Here is a 26972-nt window from a genome sequence, read left to right on the forward strand (position 1 = left end):
CACTTAATTTTATTAACGCGCCATCAATCAGTGCGCATTTCTGTTTTACCCTTTTTTACTAAAAATATAAATACATAAATAAATAACTAAATAGAAAAGGTATTAAATATAAAAAAATGTAAACCATCAGCACAACATACATTTATTCACGACATCCTTTCTTTACTCAGATATAAAATAAAGAAATAAACTCCACCAAAAATATCAGTAAACATTTGTTTTATTTAAACGCCAAGTCTCAAATCAAACTCCAAAATCCGCCATGTTTTTCCTCATAACGCCGAAACCAACTTAAATTACTGTCGTTTTTGATCGTACAGATAAGAACAATTCATCTTTCGAATCTGTAAAATGTCTAATTTTATTTGTATACACTTACACAACAAAATGCTGTGCTTTTGTAAAATAAAGTAAACAGACAGTGTGCGCTCTCTGCCATGTCATCTCTCTTCACAAACACAAATAAAACAACCTGAATTTCAGTGAATATTTGCCTCACAGACATAATAAATATATGTATAGAAAGCTTGAAATGTCTTTTACATAAATCACATTCACATCGTCTAATAAGTTGCTCTGATTATGTAATCGGGCCATAAATCCCATAAAACCATACCATACATCGGTATAATTATTATAAAAGCTTCTTGACTTGACTTGAATTGAGGTGCAGTTTCTCCAGTGTCACCACATTAACTGTCCGTGTGGAAACATAGCAACGGTTCCATTTGGTGTCCTGATTTTTACGTAATTTAAACCACCATTATTACTTTCAAACATTTACAAGAAATTGTTGTCTTCATGCTCTATGTTGAGTTTGGTTTCACTTATAATAAACATACATTTACATAAAGCATCCATATTTCATTGTTGCTTAGAGTATTCAAAACATGAAGTATTAATATATGGTACATTTAGAACAGACAAAAATGTGTTATTAAGTTGCGATTAAATATTTTAATTGATTGACAGCCCTAATATTAATATGATGTGAGGTCCAGTTACCAGCGTGACACTAAAACAGGTAGAAGTATTAACTACTTTTTACTTAAGTACATGTCAGAGCCCAAACTTCTTTTCTTTCACTTGAGTAAAAAAAGTATAATCAGTACTTCAACTTTTATTTTAGTATTTTAAAGCTTGAGTATCTGTACTTCTACTTAAGTAAAGTATGTGTGTACTTTTTTTCCACCTCTGCTCTACACTGGGCTGAATCGCACCACCCCATTATTGATCATTTCCCTAGATCAAAACTTTATTCGTCCCACAGTGGATATACAGGATACATGTGCATGCATATGACTTCCTCAAGAAGACCAAGCTAACAATATCCTCAGTATGAATCAATAATAGATCAATAAATTCAAGAATGAATCGTTAAAAAAAAAGAACAGCAAACTAGTAGATAAATAATAATAGTACGATGTTAAAATGTGTGTTCTTAGTTTAAAAAAAAAAACAACACTTGCTTTGCACTTGAGCTATGAGACTAATGTAGTCTAATGTAATGTAATTCGTAATGGAATCCTGAGTCACTACTCACCCAGAGTTGTTTAGCATCACAGACAAGGGTTTCTAATGCTGTATGACAATGATTTCTACAAAAATTTACTTTGTACTGCTAAATACAGTAAGAGCGTTTTCTTCCTGAGCACATGGTCAGGTTTCAGTATGCACAAGACACAAGACATGTCAGTCTCTGGTGTTATGTGAAATAAAGAAAAGACTAATGTTCTAATTTACAAAGCAGTCCATGTACAAAATGAGTAAACCGAGACCAAGTGGTCTTAGTGGTGAGATAAGAATCATAGAACATGCAGCTTGATAAATGCTTAACTGAAGCCTATTAGGGTTTTACGTCTTTAAAGTCAGTCGCACAAACACACACGAATACACACAAACACACATACATACAAAAAGTCACATCTCTCCATCATTACTCACGCAGGAAGTGCTTCTCCAGTAAGGCAATCTCTAGATGACCTTTAACCTCATTGAGGCGTTCAGAGTCGCTCCTCAGGTCCTGCATGGCAGCCATGTTGACAGCTCCCGATCCAGCCTGTCCAACACACACACCCACACGTACACATTGGTTACAGTCTATCACTCGTTGCCACATTCACACGTACACATACAGGCTGAGGAAAATGCAAAGCACCCAAAAGGTGTGTAAAACACACACAGCACGTGCAGCTGGTAAACAGGGAGCCACCTTACTAAAATCCCACGCCTTTCTGCTTCCTGCTGTTCCCTGAAAATGCAAAGCGCAGTGTCAGAGGGTCGGAGCTCCCATGCTATTCAGAGAGCAGGCTATACTCTCGCTCTGACTCCATGTGCTCCGAGACGGTAGGAGGGGGGGTCGAGGAAGTAGACAAGGGGAAGAATTAAGGTGTGAGAGGAAGGGTATCTCTTTAAGAGGCCACTGCGACTGAAAGCGTAGGCTTGCTCTTCTCGCTGTGTCTCACACAAACACAGACACACACGCACGCGCACACACACACAATGCAGCACCCTGTCCTTGCAATAGGCTGCTTTATATATGCACACTGCGGCAGGTCTCGATCCAAACACACACACACACACACACACACACACACACACACACGCTCACACACGCTCACACACATACACGCTCACACACACACACCAATTATACAAAGCAGGGAAAACTAAGGTGTAAACAAATAAGGAAAAAAACGACAGAGAATAGAGACTGTGTGTGTGTGTGTGTGTGTGTGTGTGTGTGTGTGTGTGTGTGTGTGTGTGTGTGTGTGTGTTATTGTGAGTGAGTGAGTGACAAACACTGGAAAGTTTTATATACTGAACACTATAGTGATAGAGAGGGAGGGTGGTACAGTAATGTACTGAACACTATAGTGATAGAGAGGAAGGGTGTTACAGTAATGTACTGAACACTATAGTGATAGAGAGGGAGGGTGGTACAGTAATGTACTGAACACTATAGTGATAGAGAGGGAGGGTGTTACAGTAATGTACTGAACACTATAGTGATAGAGAGGGAGGGTGGTACAGTAATGTACTGAACACTATAGTGATAGAGAGGAAGGGTGTTACAGTAATGTACTGAACACTATAGTGATAGAGAGGGAGGGTGTTACAGTAATGTACTGAACACTATAGTGATAGAGAGGGAGAGTGTTACAGTAATGTACTGAACACTATAGTGATAGAGAGGGAGGGTGTTACAGTAATGTACTGAACACTATAGTGATAGAGAGGGAGGGTGTTACAGTAATGTACTGAACACTATAGTGATAGAGAGGGAGAGTGTTACAGTAATGTACTGAACACTATAGTGATAGAGAGGGAGAGTGTAACAGTAATGTACTGAACACTATAGTGATAGAGAGGGAGAGTGTTACAGTAATGTACTGAACACTATAGTGATAGAGAGGGAGGGTGTTACAGTAATGTACTGAACACTATAGTGATAGAGAGGGAGGGTGTTACAGTAATGTACTAAACACTATAGTGATAGAGAGGGAGGGTGTTACAGTAATGTACTGAACACTATAGTGATAGAAAGGGAGGGTGTTACAGTAATGTACTGAACACTATAGTGATAGAGAGGGAGGGTGTTACAGTAATGTACTGAACACTATAGTGATAGAGAGGGAGGGTGTTACAGTAATGTACTGAACACTATAGTGATAGAGAGGGAGGGTGGTACAGTAATGTACTGAACACTATAGTGATAGAGAGGGAGGGTGTTACAGTAATGTACTGAACACTATAGTGATAGAGAGGGAGGGTGTTACAGTAATGTACTGAACACTATAGTGATAGAGAGGGAGAGTGTTAGTAATGTACTGAACACTATAGTGATAGAGAGGGAGGGTGGTACAGTAATGTACTGAACACTAAAGTGATAGAGAGGGAGGGTGTTACAGTAATGTACTGAACACTAAAGTGATAGAGAGGGAGGGTGTTACAGTAATGTACTGAACACTATAGTGATAGAGAGGGAGGGTGTTACAGTAATGTACTGAACACTATAGTGATAGAGAGGGAGGGTGTTACAGTAATGTACTGAACACTATAGTGATAGAGAGGGAGGGTGTTACAGTAATGTACTGAACACTATAGTGATAGAGAGATAGAGGGTGTTAGGTGTTGTATGTAATGTAATGTAGAGGACACTACACAGAGAAATAGGAACTTTGCTGTATTACACACTATACAAATTACAGGAGCTGCTCCTTATTTATTTATTTTGTGTGCTAGAGGGAGCGAAAGGGAAAGAGAGAGAGAGAGAGAGAGAGAGAGAGAGAGAGAGAGAGAGAGAGAGAGAGAGAGAGAGAGAGAGAAAGAGAAAGAGAAAGAGAAAGAGAAAAAGAGCAAGGTTGTGCTCTGAGTCATTGCTCTCCTCGGATGGTGTCTTTACTGTGTGATGCTGCTGCTTAGAAAATGTCTCATGAGCCTGTCACATCTTTGCCAGAAATACACCAACACACCCCTACACACACGCTGTCATTCTGGGAAAATCCAGTGCCAGGCTGGTGCCTGCATGCCCACCTGCAATATATGTGAAAGACTTAGAGGAAAACAGTCTGAGACCCAGAGTCTGGGTGTTTAAACACAGATTATACACACATATGCCCATATTTATACACACACACACACACACACACACAGACTTGTTCATCTTCCGATTCTTATCTTCATTAGTCAACAGACGTAACAAAAAAAAAGTACAAACTGACAGTTAAAGATGAAAGAATAAAACCCAAGTCCTCTGTTAATGAGTTATTACTACAGAAACAATGGTGTATTAGAACACGTGTATTAATACAGATCTTATTCATGTTACAAGTGGGAATACTATCAGTCTGCACAGCTCTTATAAGATACAGTGAGGAAAATAAGTATTTGAACACCCTGCTATTTTGCAAGTTCTCCCACTTAGAAATCATGGAGGGTCTGAAATTGTCATCGTAGGTGCATGTCCACTGTGAGAGACATAATCTAAAAAAAAAAAAACAGAAATCACAATGTATGATTTTTTAACTATTTATTTGTATGATACAGCGGCAAATAAGTATTTGAACACCTGAGAAAGTCAATGTTAATATTTGGTACAGTAGCCTTTGTTTGCATTTACAAAGGTCAAACGTTTCCTGTAGTTTTTCACCAGGTTTGCACACACTGCAGGAGGGATTTTGGCCCACTCCTCCACACAGATCTTCTCTAGATCAGTCAGGTTTCTGGCCTGTCGCTGATAAACACGGAGTTTAAGCTCCCTCCAAAGATTCTCTATTGGGTTTAGGTCTGGAGACTGGCTAGGCCACGCCAGAACCTTGATATGCTTCTTACAGAGCCACTCCTTGGTTATCCTGGCTGTGTGCTTCGGGTCATTGTCATGTTGGAAGACCCAGCCTCGACCCATCTTCAATGCTCTAACTGAGGGAAGGAGGTTTGGTCCCCAAAATCTTGCAATACATGGCCCTGGTCAGCCTCTCCTTAATACAGTGCAGTCGCCCTGTCCCATGTGCAGAAAAACACCCCCAAAGCATGATGCTACCACCCCCATGCTTCACAGTAGGGATGGTGTTCTTGGGATGGTACTCATCATTCTTCTTCCTCCAAACACGTTTAGTGGAATTATGACCCAAAAGTTCTATTTTGGTCCCATCTGACCACATGACTTTCTCCCATGACTCCTCTGGATCATCCAAATGGTCACTGGCAAACTTAAGACGTGCCTGGACATGTGCTGGTTTAAGCAGGGGAACCTTCCGTGCCATGCATGATTTAAAACCATGACGTCTTAGTGTATTACCAACAGTAACCTTGGAAACGGTGGTCCCAGCTCTTTTCAGGTCATTGACCAGCTCCTCCCGTGTAGTTCTGGGCTGATTTCTCACCTTCCTTATCACTGAGACCCCACGCGGTGAGATCTTGCATGGAGCCCCAGTCCGAGGGAGATTGACAGTCATGTTTAGCTTCTTCCATTTTCTAATGATTGCTCCAACAGTGGACCTTTTTTCACCAAGCTGCTTGGCAATTTCCCCGTAGCCCTTTCCAGCCTTGTGGAGGTGTACAATTTTGTCTCTAGTGTCTTTGGACAGCTCTTTGGTCTTGGCCATGTTAGTAGTTGGATTCTTACTGATTGTATGGGGTGGACAGGTGTCTTTATGCAGCTAACGACCTCAAACAGGTGCATCTAATTTAGGATAATAAATGTAGTGGAGGTGGACATTTTAAAGGCAGACTAACAGGTCTTTGAGGGTCAGAATTCTAGCTGATAGACAGGTGTTCAAATACTTATTTGCAGCTGTATCATACAAATAAATTGTTTAAAAATCATATATTGTGATTTCTGGATTTTTTTTTTTTAGATTATGTCTCTCACAGTGGACATGCACCTACGATGACAATTTCAGACCCCTCCATGATTTCTAAGTGGGAGAACTTGCAAAATAGCAGGGTGTTCAAATACTTATTTTCCTCACTGTATGAATCCATACCTCTGGTGTTTTATACCACTTACACCCCAGAAATTTATTAACAATCAGTTTCTTTTAAAGAACAAAATGTTGGATATTTTATCAGTTTGTAGTCATATTTAAATTTGCGCAATGTCCAAAGCACCTCTATAAAACTCTTGATGGAAAAATGGAAGACTTTTCAAGTCAAAACAAAACATTACAGCTTTACCTGGGGACGTGGTTGTTTAGTGGTTAAGGCATTGGACTTTAGATCCGAAGATCATGAGCTTAAATCCCATGTATGAATGAGATAAATCTATTTATCTAGTAGCAGATATATATAATAAAACTATTTTTACCGCTAAACTGTTCGTTGTTTTGTATTACTGACATTTTATTGCACATTCTGACTCCAACAGTACTGAAAATATAGAATATATAATATATTTATAAATATTTTATTTTGTTAATTATTTTGCCATGCTTTAATGTGTTATTTGCATTGTTATATAGTAGCATTGTTATAGCATTGTTGATTCTATTGTGCTGGCCTGTGCTTATTAGTTCTCTCAGGTAATTATTCAAGGGTGGATTCAGTCTCAATTAAGGTGTGGATTGTCGGCAAGGCTTGCTAATTATATTGAAGGTCCTTTGCTAAAGGTTGAAGTTAACCCTGCCAAGGTCAGTAACGTTTAAATAGCAAGTGTCTTATTAGTACTGATCTTGTTCTCTTGTGTTATTAAAATCATATATTGATCTCAGGTTGGCAGACTAGACACATGTCTTAAACCCATTTCTGTAGTCACCTCTTACAGACACAGACACTCTCATCCACAGAACAAAGGCTACATTGACAGTAACCTAATCTACCGTCCTCTGCTGTATCAATCTCAAACAGAGGTGGTAGGTGGACTCTGGAACTGCCAGTCTGCTGTAAGGAAAGCTGACTTTATCACAGCTTTAACTACCCACAATGCCTTTAACTTTCTGGCACTCACTGAGACCCAGATACACTGCTACACCAGCTGCTCTATCTTCTGCCTGTGCTTTCTCTCATTTACCAACAGGAAAAGGTAGAGGTGGTGGTCAGGTTTTCAGTTGTCATGGAGATTCAAACCTCTCCCTTTGTCTCATCTAACCATCACTTTTTTTGAATTTCAAGCAGTTTCAGAATAGTCATCAATCAACCTCTTTATCATCGTCATCTACCGCCCTCCTGGTCCACTTAAAGACTTTCTAGAACTCCTAAGTACTTTCCCTTCTGACAGCACCCCTCTGACAGTTCATGGTGACTTTGACCTCCCATCTGACAAACTTTAGTCATCTTGCCTTCTGACTTTTCTGAATTCCTTCTCCTTGACATTTAAGAGCTGCCCTCCCACAAACAAGGGAAGAAATGGCCCTTTTGACTGTCACTTAAAAATTACATGCTGCTAGATCAGCCAAGCTGTCGTCTGTCCTCATCCTCCTCAACCTTTCAGCAGCATTCGACACGGTCAACCACAAGACTCTCTATTGAACACTCAGGAGCCTTGGTATCCGTGTAGCAGAATAGGAATGGTTTGCTTCCTGGAAGGTCGCTCTTACCAGGTAACATGGAGGGGATCTACATCTGCCCCACGCAGGTGTCCCACGAGGCTCAGAACAGGTCCTCTTTTTTCTCCCTCTATACTCACTCTCTTGGTGAAGTCATATACTCACATGGGTTTCTTACCAATGCTATTCTGATGACACTCAACTTATCTTCTCCTTCTCTCCCTAATCAACTGAAACTCAACCCCAGCAAAACTGAACTGCTGGACATCCCAGGTGATTCATCTCCAGGTCAGGATCTCAGAATAACTCTTCACAACTCTCTGCTCTCACCATCAGCCACATCTTTGGGGTCACTATGATCAATCAACTGTCCTTTTCCTCACATGTTCCTAATTTGGCACGTGCTTGTGGGTTCCTTCTCTACAACATCAGCATGGACTACTGCAACTTTCCGCTGGCAGGTCTTCCTCTGAACGCTATTTGTCCATAGCAAATTATTCAAAACTCAGCTGTGCAAATTGTGTTTAACCTACCCAAGTTATTCCACACCACCCCACTGCTGTGCTCCCTTCACTGGCTTCCGGTAGCTGCATTCATTTTATTCAAACACTGATGCTTGCCTACAAAACCAAAAATGGACCAGCAGCTTCTTACCTAAGAGACCTCATCACTCCTCGCACTGCCCCATGCTGCCTGAGATCCTCTAGCACTGCTTGACTGGTCAAATCTTCTCTCAGGGTAAAAGTATACTTCAAGCTTCTTTTCTGTTCTGGCACTAAGGTGGTGGAATGAACTTCCCCCAGATTGTGGGGGAGTTAAAAAAAATATTGAACGCTCTGAGCCCCAACCCTGCTATCTGAGGCGAACGATGATAAGAAGGCTATTGTTAAACGTGGAACTTACTGGAATTGGAGAGAGCGCATTCAAATGATATGCATATTGGCCTGTCCTATCGACTCTTGCTTTACGTCTTATATATATATATATATATTAGCTTTACAAGCAGATAAAAATAAAATAAAATATAAAAAAAATCTATGTTTGATATTCAATGACTCAAGGTTTTAAATGATCTGAGCATTCCCCATATTTTAGCATTTACATTGTATAAACTCCTTCAATCATTTCCACATTTATTGCCTTTCTTTACTCACTTGTACTGTGGAGTGAGATTAAGTTTTTGTTTTGCTTGACCCTTACGAAAACAGAGAAACGATTTCAAGTTAAGTCACAAGTGAAATTGAATGAAATGCAATGCCACCCACTACGCTATAAATAACTCTAGAAATGATTGTCAGACCTCCACCCGCAGCTAGAAGAGAGAAATTAATAAGTGACCACAGCAACACTGTGGGATTGGGTCTAGATGATGTTCCATTTAATTTCCTTTTTTTAAAGTGATGTGAAATGTAGTGGCTTTAGAAGCCAGTGATTTTCTGTAGCAACACGGTGATAAGATACTTTCTCTTTCTTCTTGAGAAACAGGTTGAATCAGAGAATACAGTGTCCTGATCTTTAGCTTTTGCAGAGCCACTTATGGTCAGGGCCCTTTATAAGTGTATTTAGTAGTGCTTAAAAAAATACAGTGAGTCTACAAACTAAAATAACAGGTGTGTAGAAGAACTCTTACTTGCTCACGTTTGCTCATGTCAGCAGATCTAATTATGATCTAAATTGGAAGTCATGCATTTAAGCAACAATATTTTTACAACCAAAAACATAGCATAATGTGTGTGAATGTTTTTTTTCTTCCCACTTTAACTCTATAGCTACATTAGATGATGGCATTAGACCAGCACACCTTTCAGCCCGAGGGGTCAAAAACTATTTTAAACTGTGATGTGGTCTGATAGGAGGCGGCTATGTGGGAAAAATAAACAGTGGAAGAAATAGAGCAGGGAGCAAGTGGTTCCTCCTTCACTGACAAGTTTCACATAAACACCCACCTGTCTACTAACTATCAGAGAAGAGAAGAGAAGAGAAGAGAAGAGAAGAGAAGAGAAGAGAAGAAAAGAGAAGAGAAGAAAAGAGAAGAGAAGAGAAGAGAAGAGAAGAGAAGAGAAGAGAAGAGAAGAGAAGAGAAGAGAGAAGAGAAATAAAGACTAGAGAAGAGAAGAGAAGAGAAGAGAAGAGAAGAGAAGAGAAGAGAAGAGAAGAGAAAAGGAAGAGAAGAGAAGAAAAGAGAAGAGAAGAGAAGAAAAGAGAAGAGAAAAGAAAAGAAAAGAAAAGTAGGGAGAAGAGAAGAGATCAGAAGAGAAGAGAACAGAAGAGAACAGATAAGGCAAAAACAACCTAAGCATTTGGTAACACAAGAGATTCTTGAAAAATAAATAAAAACATAAAAAGGATATAAGGAGAACTGAAGAAATAGAGAAAGTGCAAGGTCACCTCAACATGTGGAAAATTAAAAACAGAAACTGGGCTCACATGGCACTTACACAACATGATGACTAATCTAATATATTTCATCATGGGAAACGCTTCAAAAATAAGCAGAACACAAACGGACACACACACACACACACACACATATATGGTGAATCACATTACACAGATATTGGATTTAATCTCTTACAACGTCTAAGAACATTGCGAAAGATAAATCGCTTTTCAGCCTTTATCTATTATCCATAAAGTATGACTAGGTCATTATATGTTAGAGTTGGGCTCTGGAGCTATAACACTTGGAGACTGTGTGACTCTGTGAGGAGGCTGTGAGTTCTTCAATCTGCTCGTTGATGGAGACACCAGGTTTGGTCACGCTGGCGTGTTTAATCTTTTGGATCGTCCTTGAGCACAAAATCAACATAAAGACGGCTGAATAAACAGGAAGGCAAAGGCATCAAGCGAACTCTCGGCTGAATGGCTATCAACACCAGACTATCTCGCCATCTCTCCCTGGGCTTTAAATTAGCTCAGTTTATCCAACAGCACATGCTATGCACAGGGAAGTACACCAAACAACAAAACGCCTTTATGCCTAGTAGAATCTAGACACATCAAGTGCAATGCCCAATGTACAGTACCACTAAGTTTTGACTCAAAGAATGACATTTCTGGTGCGGAAACAAAATCAACGTACTGCCAGTAACCTGGTGTTGTTAAGTAAGACGTTTTACATAACACTCCATTTGATAAACCTCAGACATACAAACTGAGTGGTAACAAAGACCGTGTGAGAGCGTGACCTTGGCCGTGTCTAAGTAATACATCCAGCCTCATTCAACCAGACAGACATAACGTCCATATTCACAAAAACACGCAAGTGAAAGCAAACTGTCAAAACAGATACTTTATGTTTTCCCTATGTGTCAGCTGTCTTTATGTTGGGGGGAAACTCTAGATTTTTAAATAATAAAGGAACACTGGATAAAAATCAGGTAAGGAAACTAAACTTGAGTTAGATAAGAATTTGTGAATCGAAACAGGGTTCTGAGTTAAGGCCAGGTTTGAGTGATTAGTTGAGGTTAAGTTACAGTAGTTCATTCTTATCAAATTTAAATGATGTAAAGCTAGGTGTCTTTTGTTTAGGTTATGCTAGCCAGGTTTGATTGACAGCTTTGTCAGACTTGAGTTGCAGTAGGATTAACCAAATTTAAATTAATTAAAACTTGAAGATTTTAGTTAATTGGGTTTGAGTGATGGATAATTAAGTTACAGTAGGTAAGGCTAGATGAGTTTGAACTGGGGATACACTAACTCTGTTTGAATAAAGAATAACATAATTGAGCTAGAATAACTGAATGAATTTTGTATGATTGACTTACTGGTTCTCTCAGCTCTTCTGGGTCTCGCAAGGAAAGCCGAGGCTTCATCAGAATGTCCTCGATGCTCTCGTTATCCGAGGCGGTAGGAGACTCGGCCAGATCCAGGAACTCATCACGCTTCGAGCCTCGAAACCTTATTTTGTCCAGCCTCTTTAACATGTTCAACACGGCTAGCTTAGGCTTTACCTTAACATGGTGTACGCCAACTCTGCAAAAAGAATAAAGATTAATAAAGATTTAATAAAGACTAATTAACACTTTCAATTTTGCATGTTATAATGTAAATATAATGTAGAGCTTCGCCACCCAAAAGTCACATTTTACTGCAGTGTGAAAAATCTTTGAATTCCCAATTATGGTGTGTGTGAGTATGAGCAATACTGTTCTGGAAAATAGTGCTGGTTAAACATGGCGCAGCTTCTTGGAGATGTGGGTTAGGATTTAATGTTAGGCATTTGACAAAGCTAAATGTTTCCACCATATCCACCAAAATCGTCATGATTCATTTCACCACTATCTGCTTCTTTAGTTGACGTCCAAATATGGATATAGTGCAACCTTCTGATTCTGAGGTATTCATAATCCCTATAATATATAACTTAAACCCAGCAAGGTTAGAACAATTTGTTTACGTCTGGCCATAAAACACTTTAGAAACTCTATGCTCAGGTTCAAAACTTTGTTTTATTATTATTATTATTATTATTATTATTATTATTATTATTATTGCAGCCCCAAAAGGTGATCGAATTCCCCTGCCATATCTATGCTCTTTGCATGTGTTGGTGAGCAATGAAAGCAAGAGTGAGAGACAGGATCAGTCAGTGACTCATCAGACACAGTCACACACAGTTAAACAGGAGAAAGCAAAACACACATGCACATAAGTACTGGTGTGGCTACACACAGGAAATACATTTTAGTGTGGCTACTGTAATTCGGTGCACTTTCTCATTTTGGCATATTTATTCGAATCCCTTACACCTGCAAAATCTGCTATGAACCTGGGTTAAACAATCAGGGTCATGAAAGGGCTTCCAATTTCCAGTCTTTCAATTCCCAGTCCCAGTCAACTAGGCCTCCATCTTGACAATCATACTTTTGATCTTGGTCTAAATTTAATTTAATTGGATTGGGCTTTATACAAAATTCCAAATGATACAGTGTAGGGTTTAGAGACCCTGTCACCTCAGCTCTAGATGATTAGCAAGCCTGGGATTTTTAAACGTCATGTTCTTCCAATAGGTTAACCACTTATCCGCTACTGACCTGTGAACTATTAGCCTGTCTCAACTCTCTGTGTCATCTTATTTCTCAGTCGCTTTGACTAGGGTGAAATAAATGTCTTTGTTTGGGTTTCAAAAGTTCAAGTTTATTTCTAAAGCACTTTTCACAATGGACATTGTCTTAAAGCAGCTTTACAGAATTTAAGAGTTGAACGATGTGTATTTATCCCTGATGAGCAGCCATGGGGACTGTGGCAAAAGGAAATATTCCCTTAGATGGTATGAGGAAGAAACCTTGAGAGGAACCAGACTCAAAAGGGGAACCCATCCTCATTTGGGTGACATCAAGAGTGTGATTATAGTCTTTAAAACAGTGCAAAACACCAGAGAGTGAAAACTAACATGAGCACCAGAATGTAAGATCATGAGTAATGTCCTTTCTACAGTCTTATACAGTCATTTGAGGTTATGGAACCAGGAGCTACTGAGCAACTCATGAGAGAAAGGGAGCATAAAGGGCACGCCAGAAAAAGGTCCCACAATTTGCTGGTTGTGTTTAAGTTTATCCTGAGCTTTGAAAACTGGCAAAGGTGTGCAGTGTCGTTTTCATTTTATTTTGTGTTTATGTTGCACCTTCTCATGTGTTGTTATGCTGGTTGCAATGCAGTCTAGTCTCCTTAAGACCACAGAATGCTTTTTATGTAGGTTAGGTCTAATATCTGCCTACCACAGAAGCAGGCAGGGCCCCTCCACCCAACCAGTTTTCATTTGCACAGCTCAAGAGAGATGTTTTTACAACCTAATCTCATCTACCTTGGTACAATAAATTCGATATTAATATAAGCTACCACATCACCAATACGTATAAAAGGTGTGTTCACTTGCGGACAAACAGATATCTGGCATGAGATAAATGTATAAAAAAAATGTATCTTGTATTAAAAGGTAAGTTGTTGTCATTGGGGCTGTAGGTACAACCATTTACTGTACAACCAAAAGAATTCATACTGTTCAGTGCTTTACAATCCACACTAAACTAAATGCGACCCTTCATTCATCATGAATTAAACATGAATCTCTGCGGGTCTCAGCCGAGCTGTGAAAACCCTAGTTGGTATTTAACAGAACTGCATTCAAAGATGTTCTTCAGGTGCTGCTGCTCCTTTTCAGAGAACCTCTCATTGAAGTGAGTTTACACACAGATGAGAGTAAGAGCACTCAACAGTCCATTATTGTGAAAGGTAATAATTACATTTCGCTGCCAGCACAACTTCCTGTGAAAGAGAGAGGAGAATGTTTGAACAGAATTAAAGACAAAATGTTCCAACTCCTGCTGCTCACCAGATCTCAAGCTCATAGAGGTCACGATGCTTACCGGCTCTCAGCGAGGTCTTCTCGTTGAGAGCAGTGTACACAGAGTTAGAATACACTTGGTCTAATGGCTCGGCTATCAGGTCACACACTGCATGCCTCAGTGCCTCAATGACTAGGAGAACATTTCCCCCATTCATGATCTAATCAGGTGGTACTGCACACTCATTGTGTTTGTGGCCCCATTTTCACATTACAGGCTTCAGTTTGGCAATAATTTATGTAAATTGGGCCTGGCAATGCACAAGAACACACGGGCCAAGCTTTGCAAAAAAAGACTTCTAAAAAGAAAAAAAAGATGCCACCAGACAGCCATCACTGCCAGACTGCAGTGGTACAAAAAAAAAAAAAAAAAGATTGTTTATTTTACCTTTCTTTTTCTGGTCATTTATACACACACGCTCCAAGCCCACAGTTTATACATGAACAATTGCAGTAGCCTACCAAAGCTTATATAAATCATACTCTCAATTCTATACATTATGTTTCTATAGAAACCAAATTTTCACAGGACTTGTATTGTGGATTTCATTAGGAGACGGTTTATTCAACATTCATTGATGTAGTCTATAGCATGAGAGCTACAGAGGAAGTCTTTAGGGCAGACTATTTTTTTGTCTATTTTATTAACCTCAGGAGATTGAGAGAAAGAAAAGGGAGCTGGTGAGAGAGCGACTGTTTATAACAATGCAGGCGATAAGTGATAGTGTCTCCTAGAGCTGGAACAACATGAATGTATCTACAGTATAAAGAGATAAAAAATATGACGTTGTTCAGGTCATTGGTAACTGTTCTAAGATTAGAACACTTAACCTTGTCGTGGATTATTTTTCGTTCTGATCGGGAAATGAATTTATGAAGAGCACACTGTTGACTCTGTTCTATTAATCAACAGATCCTGTTACCATTTTCCATCTCTCATATTATTCATGAAGCAGTCTGGATTTGCTACGAAGTTCCCTTCATCTCATTTCACCAATATACTGTATAAATAAAAATAAATGTTTAATTTGACATTTATTCAGGCTGTTGTAAATAAAGTCCTTACAATGATTAGTCCTGACATATATTTGTATCTTTACCCAAAGCTTGTAGCTGTAAATAACGTTTAACTGCTGACTCATTTGGAATAATATCCTGAGTTACATTTGGTTTGGTAAATATTAAAAAAAAAAAATTAAGTAGGACACAAATAAACCCCTAATGATGACATGATTTGTTAATAATAACATAATAAAAGAATTGTTTTAGTAAGAAGAGAAAGAACTCATGGAGGTAACAGAGCTTCTGAACATGTTAGTACCTCTACCCAGCAATAAAATCACTATAAAATAAGAATGATAATAAAAAGCTGTAAAAAACAAAAATCATAACGCAAAAAACATGCCCCATTTCCAAGTAAAATGGAGTGAACAAATAGGCTGGAAAATGTACTGGATGTGTAAAATGGTTCATAAAAAAAACAAAGTCCTAGACCAGAGTAGATCAGAGCGGACTATACCGGCTCTCGGCTTCACTTATAGTAGTAACAAAACTAAATCTGGTCTCATTCGGTACTTGATCCCAGTGAAAAAAAAAGTGCCTTGATGTGTCCCTAATGCCCGATTATGTATTCATGTTCTACTAATGCACTATTAATATCCCAAAACATTTATTATTTATTTACTACTTCAGGTGATATTCACGTGCAGCTCCGATTCCTACACACATCCTCCATGCAGTATTGTATGTATTGAAACCACAAATGAAAACAGAATCAGGATAATTAAAAAATAATTAGAAATCATTCAAAATCAACTGAAGGGAGTCTCTAAACATCCAGGGATTAATGGAGGTGAAAGCAGACCAAATCCCAGTATGAATTCTGACATATAATGTATTATACAATATAAGGAAATATTTATAATAACCATAATTAGTCACAATAACCATAATGCATCAGTGGTTTTAGTATCGGGGTCAAATTGGATATTATTATAATACATTATATATATTATAAATCAAGTGGATATACAATTATCAATTGAGATTTACTATTTTGTATTAGTTTTTTTAGTTTCCTAACATGTTTACTTTGTAACTACATGATACTGAGGATGAACCATGTAACCTTGAGAGTGATATTATTGTTATCACACAATTATTTGGTCAAAGTGAAACATGCTGCCTGTATTATACTATTCTACATCTGGTCTCATTCGGTACTTGATCCCAGTGGGGGGAAAAAAAGTGCCTAATGTGTCCCTAATGCCCGATTATGTATTCATGTTCTACTAATGCACTATTAATATCGCAAAACGTTTATTATTCATTTACCACTTTAGCTGATATTAACGTGCAGCTGCGATTCCTACACACATCCTCCATGCAGTATTGTATGTATTCAAACCACAAAATGAACTGAAGGGAGTCTCTAAACATCCAGGAATTAATGGAGGTGAAAGCAGACTGAATCCCAGTATGAATCCTGACATATAATCTATTACCTAATAAACAGAAATACTTATAATACCCATAATAAGTCACAATAACCATAATGCATCAGTGATTTTAGTATCAGGGTCAAATTGGATATTATTATACATTATATATATTATACATCAAGTGGATATACTATCAATTGAGATTTATCATTTTGTATATGTTATTTGTTTTTTTGTTTTCTAACATGTTTACTTTGTAACTACATGATACTGAGGATGAACCATGTAACCTTGAGAGTGATATTATTGTTATCACACAATTATTTGGACAAAGTGAAACATGCTGCCTGTATTCTACTATTATATGGAGGCATCTAGAACATAATTGTATTTATTAAGTATGTGACAGTGAGTAATGAAATATTGTAAAAAAAAAAAAAAAAAAAAAACGACTTTATAGTGGGAGAGGATTCAGAGCAAATCTCTTACCCAGATCTGGAATCGGAGCGAAGTTTCATTAACGCGGAGGTCTGCGTCGGGGAAAAAAACGTCCTTGTGCACTTGCTGGAAATGGGAAATAAATGTCAGTAATCCCCCCGGGGGCAGGTCGCTGTCAGGCCGCTATTCAAGCTTTAGCATCGCAGTAGAAGCAGCGCTGGAAAAGTGCGTTTGATCCGAGAACGCGCGCGCGTCCGCCTCCTGTTGATTAAACCAGCGCTCGTGCCGGAGCAGGACGTGACATCACACTCACGCTCACGCTCACGCTGGTGTCTTAAAGAGGAAGCGCCGCGCTCCATTTTCACTCCCACTCATCCTACATTGCCCCATATCAACCCCCATGTATTTGCATCAAGGAACACTTCCACGCAAGACCATTTTTCCACGTGGTTTTTTTGCGGGTTAGGGAAATCACGTGGTGCGTAGGAGGAGGGGGGGGGGGGGATGGATGGCAGAGGGGTCTGTCTGTATCACCTGAAATAGCGTATAATATCACTATGATACATATTACATGATTGAATCATTAATTTGAATGCTTATACACCGACCAGGAGCAATATTATGACATTATAAGATTATGACAGCTGACACTGTTTATTCCTTCATCATGGCACCTGTTTGTGGGTGGGATGTATAAGGCAGCAAAGTTCCTCAAAGTTGATGTGTTAGAATCAGGAAAAATGGGCAAGCGTAAAGATTTGAGCGACTTTGACCAGAGCCAAATTGATATGTTAGATCTGAAATCTTCAAAACTGAAGCTCTTGTGGGGTGTTTCCCGGTCTGCAGTGGTCAGTGTCTATCAAAAGTGGTCCAAGGAAGGAACAGGGGTGAACATGGTGAACGAAAGCTGGTCCATGTGGTCCGATCTAAAGATAAAGAGCTCCTGTAGCTCAAATTGCTGAAGAAGTTAATGCTGTTAATGGGTCAAGTTTGTTTTGGCAGCAAACAGAGGACCAACACGATACTAGGCAGGTGATCAAAATGTTGTACCTGATCAGTGTATCAGGAAAATGTAACAGAATAAGTGGGAGCTTCATAAAAAAGCTTTTATTCTATCTAATCTAGCATAGCATAGACAACTTAGAGCACAAAACACAAGGACACATTACACTGGACCACTAAGGACTATTTGAAAGTCCCTACAATGCATGTCTTTGGATTAGGGAGAAAACCAGAGTACCCCGAGAAATATGGGGGACATTTCCGGAAACCTTTGCAAATGAAGACCTCGTACAAACCAGAGCCCGAACTCTCCCAACCCTAGAGATGTGAGGCGTATGCACAAACCACTAAGCCCCCGTTAGCCCCCCATACTCCATCCCTAGGTGACACATGCTTATGTAATACAACATTTGAAATTAAGACCAAAAAACTCTTTTGTGAATAGAAGACATATGATGTTAAGATATGATGGCCAAACAGATATTTTCTTTACAGAAACATCAACCACATTTTCTCACATGTCCTTGTGCACAGGTTTGCAACTCTATTGCTGGAGTATGCAATGCCCAGCACATTTCACTTTATACCTTCATTTCAGGAAGGGCTGTTTATTAGCTGACACTCAAATGTGCAGGGCAAGTCTAATATCCACATGGCCAAGATGTCATTTTGCTGTTACAGCCGTGCAGTTAGTCCATAAAAAGTAAAATTACACTACACTTACTAATCCAGAGATATAGTATAAATGTAATCACCATTTTGCAGAAATGCTGAAGTGTTAATTCTCATGCCATACTGGGTATTTGTGCAATCTTTTCAATTCTTTGAAAAAAAAAAAAAGAGATCAAATTTGAATGATCACCACTATCAAGAAGATTGTTAAAATAACATATACTTAATCCTTTTAAAAATTGATTCTAATATAATAAAAGCAACTTTTATTGATTACTGAACTTTCTCTTTACAGAAACAAATAGTTATGTGTAACCTCAAGGAACATAATATTACTTTTTGTGACCTTTACCCGAAACACTTCTGAGCTGTTTCTTCACCATCAGCCTCTGCCCTACAGAATCCTTCTGGTGAAATGGCATTTAGGGAATTGCGGACATACCACCATACAACAACAAGCAGACAGCAGAAAAAGCCCTTGAGGCAACTAGCAGAAATCTCATAAGTCCAAATTTTATATATATATATAACAGTGCACAAGAAAGAATCCACAATGCTCCTTTGAAGGAGAACTCTAGGGAATGAGCCTTTAGCCTGGCATTATGTGAAGATTCTAGACACATAGAAGAAAGCAACAGTGGATCTATTCATGAATTAAAATGAAATGGCTAGAAGTTGTACAATTGAATATAATTGATTTGGAATCTCATCTAGCTGTGTACAGTGTCAAATCAAATCAAATTTTATTTGTCACATGCACATACATACAAAGTACGGCATGAAGTGAAAAGCTTTTTACAACTGTCCAGCATTTAGTCATAAAAAGGAATAGAAATTAAGATAAAAAATAAAAATATTGTTTATTTACTAGCCTAGTTGATAAGGCAACCAAAAATAGAGTCTGAGCTCGACCATCTGGTAACTGGAAACTTGAAACTGGTAAATCATCATTTGTAGCTGGTAATCATTTCTTTTTAATTATTAGAATAAGTTTTTATTGAGATTTTTTAATTATATTATTGTTGTGGGGTTTTTTCAAAAGAGTTTGTCTACAATGTAGAATTATGAGTAACAATTAAAAGAAAAAGCTTTTTACCCAACAAGCAAGGATGGCCTACCAATAAGACTGGCTAAACCTGGAAGCTCTTCCTTTAGGAAAGATTTTTCAGAAGTGAATAAATCAATTATATATAGATATCCAGATATTTCTACTACCAGGTAGTTCATCTTTTTGCTTTCTCTGAAGCTGCTTTAGTAGTTCTTAGATTGTCTGATAAAGGAACCAAAATGTGAACTTTCAGAACAGCCTGGGAAAAATATTTTCAAAAGAACTGTCTACTGCTTGTACACACAGCATGATTACACTTTCTGGTAACTTTAGAAATGTTACAAATGGGCCCTTATACACTATAAGAGCGATTTTTCCAGCCATATATGTTCCTTCAACAAACTGCTAGAGGCACACAATTGTATAGGATGTTTTTGGAGGTGATAAAAAAAAAATATCCCTTCACTTGAATTAGGAAGAACTAACCTGTCTAATCCAACATCTCACTGCCCCGTGCACAAAACCAGCTCCATTAAGGTCTGCTTTGGAGTGGATGATCGTAAACATCCTGTTATGGAGCTCTGATCTCATCCCTATTAAACACCTTTTGGGTGAATTAAAACTCTGACTGCACCCCAGGCCTCCTCATAATACATGACTTTATTAACACCCTTGTGGTTGAATGGGCAAACATCTCCCCAAGAGCACTCCAAAATTCAATTCAATTCAATTCAATATAATTCATTTTTATTTGTATTGCACTTTTAACAATGAACATTGTCTCAAAGCAGCTTTACACAAATAATGTGGTGATAAAAAATGAATATGTTCTTTATAAGTAAGTTTGTCCCTGATGAGTGAGCCGGTGGCGACTGTGGCAAGAAAAAAATCCCAGAGATGGCATAAGGAAGAAAACCTTAAGAGGAACACATCTTCATCTGGGTTGCGCCGAATGTTCATTTATAGCAGATATACGATGTTGCGGGGTGCAGTGATGATGATCAGACGCAAAATGTAGTCCTGAGTCAATGTAACAGTCTGTTGACATTAACTACAGTCCAAATCCATCCTCAAAGCTCCTGATCTTACTCTGGAATTTCATGGAACCACCCAAGGCGTTAATGAGAAACCGTCCTCAGCTGCACAGCTGCACAGCTGCACAAAATCTAGTGGAACATCTTCCCGGAAAAGTGGAGATTATAATAAGGTGACATGGAGAATAAACGTGTAATGTTCAAAAAAGCATACTAGTTGTGCTTGCTTGTAATTGCTTCATTAAGAGCGGGAAAAGGTTCTTAAAAACATGTGTATAATTTACTGGCCTCTAGCAAATAACCTTCTCATAATCTTTAATTTATATAACATTTAACGTTAATTTTTGATGAATTTCAAACGACCATTTTTTTTTAGCTGAGAGATTAGTAAACAAATTAAGGCACAGAAAAGTAATTCTTTAAACTGAACAGTAGGTGGCACTAGAAGTTTATTTCCCCCTCATCTGTCACACACCAATCCAAAAAAGGTATTTTTACTTTATAAATTTCCTGACAATTCAAGTTTCTTTGGTCGCTTTTTTAAATCAAAGTTAGTAACTAAATTCAGAAAGTTTTATTTTTGTACCATACGACTAATCAAAATAAAATGCTGAATAGTTTCATGTCTCACACACCACCTGCCTCTCATGAGAGCATTTCCACTCAAAGCATCTACAGCATTCACATGCTCTGCATAGAGATCCTTCCTGCTTTCATGGCTCATGTTTCTTTGTTAGACTTTGATGGAGCTGTAGATAATGTGGGTGTCTCCCAGGTTCAGCACACCTCCCACACCTAAATAATTGAAAGTGCTTGTTCTCTTATGTCGGCCTCACATACCTCTGAAAAACTGTACTGCACTTCCAGTGATCACAGGATTAAAATATAACATTGCATGCACACTGAAAGGAAATTTGCAGTAACAGGTATAACACTGGGGCCAAGACATTCGGCCATTTTAAATTTGGCACCCATGTTTCCTTAGTTATGAAAAGTGCTTCTTTGCCAATGATTTGGAGATCTAGAAAAGGATGAACATAACTATCCCAAATACTGACCACATTGAGTTCAATTTCAGTTTACTAATTGGGTCAGGAACTAGGTTCGTGGTTCAAGCCTTAGCATTGTCTTATACAGGTCAGAGAAGTTAAGATGGTTGGGGGGAATGTACAAGTTCACGTATGACACTACATATGCTTGATCTTACATTTCTTTTAGCTCACTTTTAATAAAATTTAGTGACGGTCGCTCCCTCTGTGGCAAAGTTTTCCAGGTGTCATACCCCTCTTCCAGCATGGGGTTTCGGCACCACTGGTACCGTGCTGGAAAAAAAGAGACACAGGCAAAAGTTTACCAAGCAGAGCTTTCTTTATTTAATTTCATGTTCAACCTGCCGCTTTCCTATTCAGTATTCACGCCAGGGCTCACACACCCATTCGCGGTTCGGGACGCCTCGATCTTGACAGGCGACGGCGGCCACTCGCTAATTAGCCCGCCTTTTCCCCGGCGTCCGCCCGCATCACTCACAAAGTGTCTCGCTCTTGGTTTTATTGGTCTCGCCTAACTGAAACAGAGCGCACTGATTAGTCTCATCAGCTGCAGGTGTTTCTTACCGCTCGCTTGGTCCGGCTTCGCCCTTCACTCGCACAGACATATTTAACGGATAGGAATTAATTTTGACAAATTGTTACTGGATTCAAACATGTACTTATACAAAACATTACATAATTATCACAAAAATCCTCAAAATGTAGTGAAATGTTTTTACATTCGGACACTACAATGCTAACTAGCATCGATTCTGTTAGCAAAACATTTGAAAACCTAGTACAAATACAAATAAACACTGTAATATACTGACAGGAAAACTGTCTAAACAGTACCATAAATGTTATTTAAGAACTCTACATATAATGCAAAAACAATTCATTGACTTTTAGTAAGGACTAAAAGCTGGAGGCTAATCATTTAAGAAAAATCTAGTGTTTTGATAACTGCATCTCTTCTCATTTCATGGCTTGGAGTGGAGAAAGATGTTAGTCATATCCTGTGGGCACTTTCTAGCCTGTTGATTCCTGTAACACGCTGGGCAATATCTTTCTATCTCAGCACCATCCCCCCCCCCCCCTTCTCCCCCACCATTACAAATCTCTCTACATCATTCGAGTGGTTAGCAGGCACATACAATTTTTTTTTTTCGCCTTTCCCCCCACTTCTGTTTAGATGAAGGATATCTATTGTTACCATGCTGACTGACATCTCTTAAGCCTGCTGAAACTCTACCTGCCTGTCTACTATAACACTGCGGCAGAATGGAGGCCCAGGCCCTCATTGCCTTCTCTCCCTCTGTTGGCTGATCTGTGTTCTGTGTGTCAGTTTAGGAATGCAACTTTACAGCCATTAGCCATAAGGAGTCATTATGGATTTTACATCCCTGCTGAAATATGGCTGCTGAGATTTTTTCTTCCTTAGAACGTTCCCCTCTTCCTCAGGCTTTAAGTCAGACCTTTTAATAGGGTAGTAAAAAAAGAATTCCAGGCTAATCAAGTGAATCTGAATTTGTGGCATGGAAAGAGAGATAGTGAGTGGAATTTTTTTGCACTTGTACATGTACCTGTATGTGGAAGGGCCATGTGTTAAAACTCAGAACTTAAACAAATTTATTTGCTTTCTGTATGAACCAAAGAATTAAAAGTGAACTTTCTGTAGCATATTGAATTGCATAGAATCATATTTTTTCTATTGCATTGTTTTGCATTGATTCAATTGCATTGTTTTGCATTGAATCGCATTGTGTTGAATCAAATCTGACGCACTGAATCATAATGAGCCGAATCGTATCGCACCGCATCGGTAGCTGCTTCATGTGTATCTTTTATGTATCAAATCATTGGCTGTGCATCGAGTTGTGAATCGAATCGGACTCAGTTATGGAGATGCACATCCCTACAGTGAACCCCGAGGAAACCTTGTCACAGACAGTAACTTTAGAATATGATGAAACTGGGGATCCTGGATCTGTAAGGCAGTAAAGCTGCATGATATAACTAAATAAATGCAGCTTTATTTCTTATGGTTCTTTCAATTTTTTGCTAAATGATCAGGCTTATGAAATTAATTTCACCTGACTGCTGTGCGACTTGAGTTTGTTGCACTGCAAAGCATTAGACCTTACTCCAGCCTTCTGAGTAGTCACATTTTATTTGAGTCTGTGTGTATGTGTGCTTCTAAACGTGTCTGTGTTTTTCAGGGACTTACCGTTTAATCCCCCCCACACACCTCACCAGCCCAACCCCTGTTCTGAGTGGTCAGTTATTAGTGTGGATAACAAATATTTAATCACTGTTCTATTGTTTATTCCAAGGGATAGTATGCTTGTATTGCTTCTGGCTAATTAGTGTTATAAATAAATAAATAAATTAATTAATTAATTAAATTTATGTTTGCAATTGTAATTCTAAAGGCAACTAGATTGTACATTATTTTCAATATTTTATAAATTTTCTAATGTACTGTGCTGCAACATTATTTCAATTCCAGTTGTAAAAAGCCATAACCAATGCATGTTCCTTGGTGGATCGATTTTGCATGGCTTGTATTTCGAACATGTTTAGCTGTTATATTTTCTGATGCAACACCACCTACCTGTGGCATGTTAAGCACTAAATCAAACTTTTTTCACAGCTGTTTCTTAAAAGGATGTGATCAAACCGGAGCAGTGGCAACATCAATTTTAAACAAATTCCCAGCATTGAAAATGTATATGTAAATATGGTTATAAAAATGGTTTTGACTATGTATGGGAATATGAAATATAACATTTTGATTCATATTTCTTTACACTGACACCTGGTTTACATCTTAGCATCATAGCATCACCACTGGAAAATATAGAAGGAAATAGAAAATTCCAAATATGTTTTAATTTTATAGCTGCAATTATTGTCCAGTGTCTCGAAACCATACAAAATAAATATACATATTTTACAAAATTTCCAGTGTCTTATGGAAAAGTACGAAAACACAAACAACAATTTTAACTGCTTCAAACACTGCAGTGGTTATGACAGAAAGAGAAACAGAATGACAGCACTAAGAGCACGGTGTTTTCGGATATTGCAGTCCTCTCATGTTCATTAAAAAGATTTCATAAAATCGTGGCAAACACATTCATTTTTCGTTTTCATTTGAAGAAATCACAGAGCTAACTCTTCACATTTCATAATTTACTCTTTTATAAAAAAATATCATATCTTGCGTCTGTTTTCAGGGAAGTGTGCACCAGTGGATGGCTAAATCAAGCGAGTAATCTTGTGTACTCTAAGGCACCAGAGTGGCCCAAACGTTAACTTTGTTAACTTGAACTGAGTATAAATCACAACTTTGTGATTTTGCACAGCATAATCGAAAGAAATTTATCTTAAAAAATTATAAAAATGTGCCTGAAAATTCACAAGAAACAGTCCATATACAAAATAATTCATTTCACCAGTATCTACATAATTACATAAAACAAAATGAACAACAAAAAAAAACTCCTCTCGGAGGACAGACATATGGACTTGGGCACTTGGTGAAAAATTCAGTTCATATTTGCATCAATTAAATATCCCACACAGGCCCCATGTGACTCAAGTGAAGTTTTTTCCCCCATTCATTCAGTTCATTTTTTATAAGTACTAGTGATATCATCCTTTATCACGTTCTGCAGCTCACTTGTTACACACAGCTCGGCATTCTAGTGATGTAGTTTCCACTTGTTGCAGCAGTTTGGCACAGGGTGTATCCCCCTCAAGCACAGTCTCATACAGTTCCTTTTTTTATTTATCTTTCTGTCCCATGCAGGCCGAAAGTCTGCATTAATACTGTTCTCCACTGGAGTGTAGTCAAAGAGGTCATGAAGGAGAGGCCAGGAGGTCCATGAAATGTTTATCAATTACACAGTTCGTCCTTTTCTCCACCACTCTTCTATATTATGGGGACAGCTGCCCTTACGCAGAGAGAGACTCCTCTGGCTTCCTGCTGGGTCAGATTGAGGTTTCGTTACTGCCTCTGTGATGGAAAAAAGGGGAAAGAGAGGGATGGAAAAAAAAGGAAGAAAGAGACATAATAGATGGAGCAAGTGATAACATGCTGGTTAGATGGGTTTTCAGGCAGGACTACAGGCAGTTGGGATAAAAGTCCATGCAGCAGTGCAAGTGAAGAAAGGATTAACCTGCAGTCAATCAACTAAACTGCATGCTAGACAGAAATTCAAACATTTTTTGTTCTTTTTTTTAAATGGACTTTTATGTTTTTTCACAACATAAAAGATTGTGTTAAGTCATATTGTTAGTTGTAAAATAGCTACTTACTCCGAGTCTGACTGGTTGCCTCCGTTGATGTTCAGAACCATTCCGTTCTGCTGCTCTCTGGGGGGCAGGACACGGTGAGGAGGTTTGATGAGAACGTTGTGACTGTTTACTCCTTCGGAAGTAACAGACGGCGTGTGTGAAGAGATGGTACGAGGGTTGTAGTCTGAAAGTTTCTCTCTCAGTTTGTTCTTCATGTTCTTGTCTGTGAGCGGTGGAGGATATGTGATCTTGTTCTTCAGAATTCCTGTGGACAAAAAGGAATGTATAAAAACTATTGTTGAAACAGTACTCTTTTAAATATGCTTTTTTGCATTATTAAATAACATTCACTCATCTATACATTATTCTTCTATCTAACCAGTTCCAATTTATCCAACCTCAAATCAATTAATCTGCATACCTATTCATATATTAAACATCCATCCATCCATCCATCCATCCATCCATTCACATCGACCTTGTGTAGGCTTGTATCAATGTCTATTTAACTATTCATGCAATCTATGTAGCCTTAGAACCATCCATCCATGCATCCTACCTTCTATCTATCTATCCATCCATTCATGCATCCATCCGTACAGCATCCCATTTTGCCCAATCTACATAGACCCTGTGTACGCTTGTATCAATTTGTCCATTTAACAATTCATCC

At 38.5% G+C, this 26972-nt stretch overlaps 2 protein-coding genes across 11 annotated transcripts in view; both read right to left on the reverse strand.

Moving 5' to 3' along the window:
• gramd4a (GRAM domain containing 4a) overlaps window positions 1-17489 on the reverse strand; it is a 47656-nt gene extending 30167 nt beyond the window's left edge. Inside the window, exons 1-3 of one of the 2 annotated variants that reach the window (XM_083528462.1) lie at window positions 17262-17489; window positions 11753-11960; window positions 1945-2059 (exon numbers count right to left, since the gene is read on the reverse strand). In XM_083528462.1, coding sequence (XP_083384588.1) covers window positions 1945-2059; window positions 11753-11960; window positions 17262-17290 — 352 coding nt within the window. In that variant the 5' untranslated portion in view covers window positions 17291-17489. The remainder of the gene's footprint in view (window positions 1-1944; window positions 2060-11752; window positions 11961-17261) is intronic. The other variant, XM_083528461.1, reaches the window with a different exon arrangement.
• A 7378-nt stretch (window positions 17490-24867) lies between these two features.
• The window catches only part of celsr1a (cadherin EGF LAG seven-pass G-type receptor 1a), a 77517-nt gene continuing 75412 nt past the window's right edge, over window positions 24868-26972 (reverse strand). For 4 of the 9 annotated variants that reach the window (XM_083528241.1, XM_083528238.1, XM_083528245.1 and 1 more), the window contains 2 exons: window positions 26321-26564; window positions 24868-25988 (listed from right to left, as the gene is read on the reverse strand). In XM_083528241.1, coding sequence (XP_083384367.1) covers window positions 25958-25988; window positions 26321-26564 — 275 coding nt within the window. In that variant the 3' untranslated portion in view covers window positions 24868-25957. Of the gene's footprint in view, window positions 26019-26320; window positions 26565-26972 lie in introns of all 9 variants that reach the window. The other 5 variants (XM_083528246.1, XM_083528244.1, XM_083528242.1 and 2 more) reach the window with 2 other exon arrangements.

This window comes from Silurus aristotelis, assembly GCF_946808225.1.
Source record: "Silurus aristotelis genome assembly, chromosome: 24".
NCBI classification, from domain to species: domain Eukaryota; kingdom Metazoa; phylum Chordata; class Actinopteri; order Siluriformes; family Siluridae; genus Silurus; species Silurus aristotelis.